At 32.7% G+C, this 6,000-nt stretch overlaps 1 protein-coding gene across 2 annotated transcripts in view; it reads right to left on the bottom strand.

Moving 5' to 3' along the window:
* Window positions 1–1,134: 1,134 nt before the first annotated feature.
* The window catches only part of EAF2 (ELL associated factor 2), a 36,485-nt gene continuing 31,619 nt past the window's right edge, over window positions 1,135–6,000 (bottom strand). Inside the window, exon 4 of one of the 2 annotated variants that reach the window (XM_049628265.1) lies at window positions 1,135–3,036. In XM_049628265.1, the coding sequence (XP_049484222.1) occupies window positions 2,990–3,036 (47 nt within the window). In that variant the 3' untranslated portion in view covers window positions 1,135–2,989. The remainder of the gene's footprint in view (window positions 3,037–6,000) is intronic. The other variant, XM_049628264.1, reaches the window with a different exon arrangement.

Below are 6,000 nucleotides of genomic sequence, written 5' to 3'. Positions count from 1 at the left end.
TCATATCTGAGAATTTGTCTCATCCATAGCTCCCTGCATTTCAATGTCTGAAAACACATCCAATGAGGAGGTATGGAGGCATGGGAGATATTATTTCATTCCTCTTTAAACTACGGTAAAACCTTGGATTGTGAGTAACTTGTTCTGCAAGTGTTCCGCAAGATGAGCAAACATTTCTAATAAATTTTAACTTGGTAAACAAGAGATGTCTTCCAATATGAGTAGTACATGACGTAAAATGTCACATGATCACAACCAAGCCAATGATTCTTCTCTTTCTCTTGCTGCGGGATTGTGGGTGATCATCAATGCAATATCACATTTCTGTGAAATCCTCAAAAGGAGGCAAAAGCAAGTACTTGTCATTGGATAGGTTCCCTGTTAAAGCTGTATGAAAAGAAAATGATTCCATTGAGCCAATAGATAGCAGTGATTCTGTCAGTGATAGTCAAATTCATCCTATACAATAACCCTCCTCTCTTTTGTCTCCCTCACACCAGCCATGAAGGTTTTCGAAAGTAAGTGCAGGTTAATTTGTTTATTTTTCTGTATATTTTATATTTTCTTTATTATTTTGTATTACAGTATTGTACTAATTTTTATATGAATAGTTTGGGTTGTGTAACGAATCATCTGAGTTTCCATTATTCTTATGGGGAAATTCACTTTGATATGCAAATGCTTTGGATTATAAGCATGTTTCCAGAATTAATTATGCTTGCAAACCAAGGTTTTATTGTACTTATATTTATCCTTAAAGGGTATAGAGAATGATACTCTAGGTATTCACACTATAAAAAAAAAGTCTTTAAGAACGTGTTTCATTTACAGGGGAAATAATAGGGGGAAGAGAGGATGAGCTGTTTTGAATGCAAGAGGTATAGTTTGAGAACATACTGTTAATGTAGCCAGCATTATCAGCTCATACCACCATGTACTCATTTCTGATAGAGCAAACACTAGTCAAAGAAATCTCAGCATAACGACTTTCAGCAAAAACCATTATAATTTGTATTCCTATGTTAGAATGATAGGCTTGTTTTACTAGCTACTTTAAATATTCCAGCTTGTTTTATTTTTTTTCAAGTTTTTATTTAAATTCTAGTTAGTTAATATACATGGTAAACTTGGTTTCAGGTGTAGAATTAGTGATTCATCACTTACATACAATACCCAGTGCTCATCACAAGTCTCTCTCTAATGCTCATCTCCCATTTAGCCCAGCCTGCACCTCCCTCCCTCCATCAACCCTCAGTTTGTTCATTATAGTTAAGAGTCTTTTATAGTTTACCTCTCTCTCTCTCTCTCTCTTTTCTTTTCCTGTATGTTCATCTGTTTTGTTTCTTAAATTCCACATATGAGTGAAATTATACGGTATTTGTCTTTCTCTGACTGACTTTCTTCATTTAGCATAATACACTCGAGCTCCATCCACATCGTTGCAAATGGCAAGATTTCACTCTTTCTGATGGCTGAGTAATATTCTTTGAGCTTGCTTTAGTTAAGTAATAAATGATACAGCTGTGTTTCTCAGATAAGTATTGATGAATAAAAAAGATATAAAAATGAATATACAAATAGATTAGCTGAAGAGAGAAGAAGGGAGAGAGAGAGAAGAAAGTAGGAGAGATTAAAACCAAACGTAAGTATTTAAAAAAAAAAACTACAAAATTCCTATGGTAAGAGGTAATTATGAAAAAATTTTATTCAACTTGAATTGCCAAAACTTGGAAGCAAGGAAAATTCTTCCAGTAGGTTGGTGAATAAGTAAACTTTGATACATCCAGACAATATAATGTTTACTCAGTACTAAAAGGAAATGAACTATCAAGCCATGAAAAAGATATGGAGGAAACTTAAATGGATATTTAAGTGAAAGAAGTCAATCTGAAAAGGCAGCATACTGTATGATTCTAACTATAGGACATGCTGGAAAAGGCAAAACTAAGGGGACAGTAAAAAGATCAGTGGCTGCCAGGGGTTGGGGGTGGGGGAGAAATAAATGAACAGGAAGAGTGCAGGATTTTTAGGGCAGCGAAATGATTTTGTATACTACTACAATGTGGATACATATCACTATACATCTGTAAAACCCATAGAATGTACAATGCAGAGTGAACTCTAATGCAAACTATAGACTTGGGGTGATGATGTGTCAATGTAAGATTCATCAATTGTAAAAACATACCATTCTGGTGCAGGATGTTTATAGTGGGGGAGGTTGGGGAACAGGGAGTATATGAGAATTCTCTGTACTTTCTGCTCAATTTTGCTATGAACCTAAAACTTCTCTAAAAAGTGAAGTTTAATTAAAAAAAAAAACTTAAAAAAAGAAAAAAAGAAAAAAAAAGAACTTGCTATGGTCATTGGCTTTCAACTATAATATTTATCATTTCCCCCAAATTCAAAAATACTACAGATGTAAGTAATATTTATCTACTTAACACTTAACTGCTTATTTTTCTCTCAAAAGCAAAATTAAAAAAATATTATGAGATACAAAAACAGTTTCATTAAAACAATTATCTAGCTTTACTTTTATTCTAAATTATAGCTTAATTTTGTTAAGAATTTAAATATTTTCAACCAAAATCTAAGGATTATCATATATAAAAGGCTCAGAGATACAATTAAAACCATTATAAATAAATTGTTTTGACATTTCACAATTGGAGACAGCAGTGTGATAAAACAGAGCATTGAACTTGAACTCTAGAACACCTGATCTGCCACTTGTTAACTAACAATATGTGGGCAAATTACCTAAATTCTGTTTTCTCATCTGTAAAACCTTGGAAATGGAATGCACATGAAAATGCTAGTACTCGGAAAAGGTCAAAAATATCATATCAACTGAAAATTCTGAATCAAATTTAATTTCTTTTATCATCAAAAGTTAAGATACATTTTCTTCAGTCTTAGGAATTTTTACTCTTAATATAAATTATCCCACGTCTTACAAATTTTATATATATAGCTGAAAGTTTCTTCAGTCATCACTGTCACTTCCTGATTCACTCAGCTGCAAATCATTTCCTAAAATAAAAAAAATAGCAAAACTGTAGTAATTATTTAATATTTTCATATTTAATATATTTATTTTTGGATGAACATAAATATTACACAAAATGTAACACCGAGTGATCCCATTCAGTTAGCATTTTGTCATTAATAATCAGATTGCTTATTCTATAATTTAGTCACTTCATTAGTAATTTGAAAAATTAATATTGCTTGTAAAGAAAACACCAATCTTCAGCATAGTTTTAGTATCACCTGGCATCTCTTTTAGTCTTCTTTCACATACCAACACCACTTTTCTTTTTACCCCACTGATTTAATTACATCAGGAAATGAGAAAAAATGTGGTTTAGATCAGCCTACATCATTTTGAAGAGTGAAAAAGTTACATAATTTTTTTACATCAAATTCAGTCAAAACATTAAGTAGTATATTTTAAGAGTAATTCATCATTGGTTCCTTTTGTAATTCATCAATGCGCTTACAGTAATGGAATTTATATTCCAGTGGGGGAAACAGACAGTAAACAAACAAATATACAATATGATGTCAAGTAGGGATAAATACTATGAAAAAATGAAGATTAGTGATGGAAGAGTGGTGGAAGGTGCTATTTTAGATATGATAGTTGTTGGCAGGTCTCCTTGAAGGATGACATTTGAACAGAGATCCAAATGTAGAGAGAAGGTCATAAAAATGTGGAAGGAGAGTAGGTACTGTCCAGAAGGTAGGCCTCCTTGAAGCGTGACATTTGAACAGAGATCCAAATGTAGAAAGTCATAAAACTGTGGAAGGAGGGCAGGTACTGTCAAGCCTGAACAGGAAATACAAATATCCTAAGGCAGAAGCATGCTTGTGTTTGCTGACTGCAAGAAGGCCCTGTGGCTGAAGTGGAATGAATGAGGAAGAGAATGATAGGAAATGAGGTCAGGAAGATGTCCAGAAAACCACGGTTTCTAGGTTATGATAAAAACTTTGGGTTTTGGTTGAAATGTAATGGGATTCGTCAGAAAATTTTAAGCAGACAATTGACTTGAACTGTTTTAGATCAGTGAATACACTATAATACACTATAATTGTATCAGAGTTTCTCACGTAAGAAATAATACTGGCTTTGATTCAGGTGGCTCAGGTGGAGGTGGTGCTAAGCAGTCAGGATTAAAATATAAAGATAGAACTTACAGGACTATCAAAAGTATTGGATTTAGGGCATGAGAGAAAGAGAAAAGTGAAGAATGACTCCTGGCATTTCTGATCTAAACAACTGGATGGTGGTATCATTTACTGAGATGAGAAATACCAGAGGAACAAGATTATGTGAAAAAATTACAAGTTCAATTTTCAACATGACACATTTGAGATACCTAGTAAATTTTCAAGTATATATGCTATGGGCAATTGGATATATAAGTCTGACATGGTAGAGGTTGGAGCTGGAAATAAAGATTTGGGAGTCACTGACTGCAGGGGTTTATTTGAAGATATGGAATTGGATAATATCATTTGGGTAGTAAATTACAATGGTTAAAAATATTCTTGTATTTTTAAACTAGTCCAAAATCAACAAAAAGCTGGCATATTTTTAAGTTAATACCCAGTTTAAGAGAAGTGGTTTCTAGGCCATATATAAGTTGTTGCAAGACAGCTCAGTTCACTGCATGAACTCCAGAACTATTACATTATTTGATAAAGAAATCTGCTAAAGCTTCTTTTGTGCATGACCATTTTATAATTTTTAAGGATTAAGTTTCCATTTATTACACAACTATTGTATGGCATAAGAATGTTCAACTTGACACGATCCCCATAGTATGAGTGTCCTAAGTCAAACCCAATGTCCCGAGTTCTACTTCTGTAATAGACTTCATGCTGTATGGGTTATATGCATAGTATCACCGTGCTGTTGAAATATTCAGTTGACTTGAAGGTATCCAGATTAGCCTTTGAACATGACATACTAGTAAAGGAAATACATTTTCAATCAAAATGGTAACTGTGACTTGGAAAAAAGAGTTTACCCATAGCAAATGCATTCAGATTCCTAAGCCAGTGGTTCTCAATGACAGCAATACTGATCCCTTAGAGATGGCACAGAAATTTATTTGAAGTGTTGTTTGGATGATTTGCAGATTGTTAGTGGCATTTAGTGAGAGGGGAATTTAGAAATGCTAAATGTATTACAATGTAGGAACAAGTCTTACACAATAAAGAACTCTACCACATTGTGCAAAGCTTTTCAAAGTCCACTAGTATATTCATGTACCTGGAAGACCAGTTCGTAATTTTAAGGCTGGAACCTAATTTCAGTTTTATAAACTATTCTTTTTCACAGACTTAAAATTTACTGAAATTTAATGAACTATTGTGTAAACTGAAAGAAGACTTTACATTTTTTAAAATGTTACTTTAAATGTTGTAAGTAATGCTGCAAAAACATAGGGTGCACATATCTTTTTGAAATAGTGTTATATCTTTATTTTAAATCTTTACTTCACAAAGATTTTTGTATTTGTTTTGGAAAACATATTAGTGATATGAATGCTTTCTAATCCTTATTTCAACAAGTTAAATAAAGATAAAAATTGTTGACATTGTGTGTTGAATGGTGTCTTGCTCCTCTTAATTCTAAATTTATTCATTAAAGATTTCAAAATATACTATAAAACTATAATAATCAAAACAGTATGGTACTGGCAGAGGAATAGACACATAAATCAATGGAACAGAAAAGACAGCCCAGAAATAACTCCACATTTATATGGTCAATTAATTATGACAAAGAAGGCAAGAATATACAATGGGGAAAAATAGCCTCTTCAATAAATGGTGCTGGGAAAACTGGACAAATATATGCAAAAGAATGAAACTGGATCTGTTCTGTTATATGGCTAGCTAGAGTCAGTCGTTTTCTTTATCATTATTAATTAACACAGTAAGATTAGCTTTAAATACACATAAAGTCCCATTTTCCTCCTGAGA

The sequence above is a fragment of the Panthera uncia genome, chromosome C2 (genome assembly GCF_023721935.1).
Source record: "Panthera uncia isolate 11264 chromosome C2, Puncia_PCG_1.0, whole genome shotgun sequence".
Lineage (NCBI taxonomy): Eukaryota > Metazoa > Chordata > Mammalia > Carnivora > Felidae > Panthera > Panthera uncia.
The sequence above is the reverse complement of the archived record's forward strand: the minus strand, read 5'-3'. Positions and strand labels throughout refer to the sequence as shown.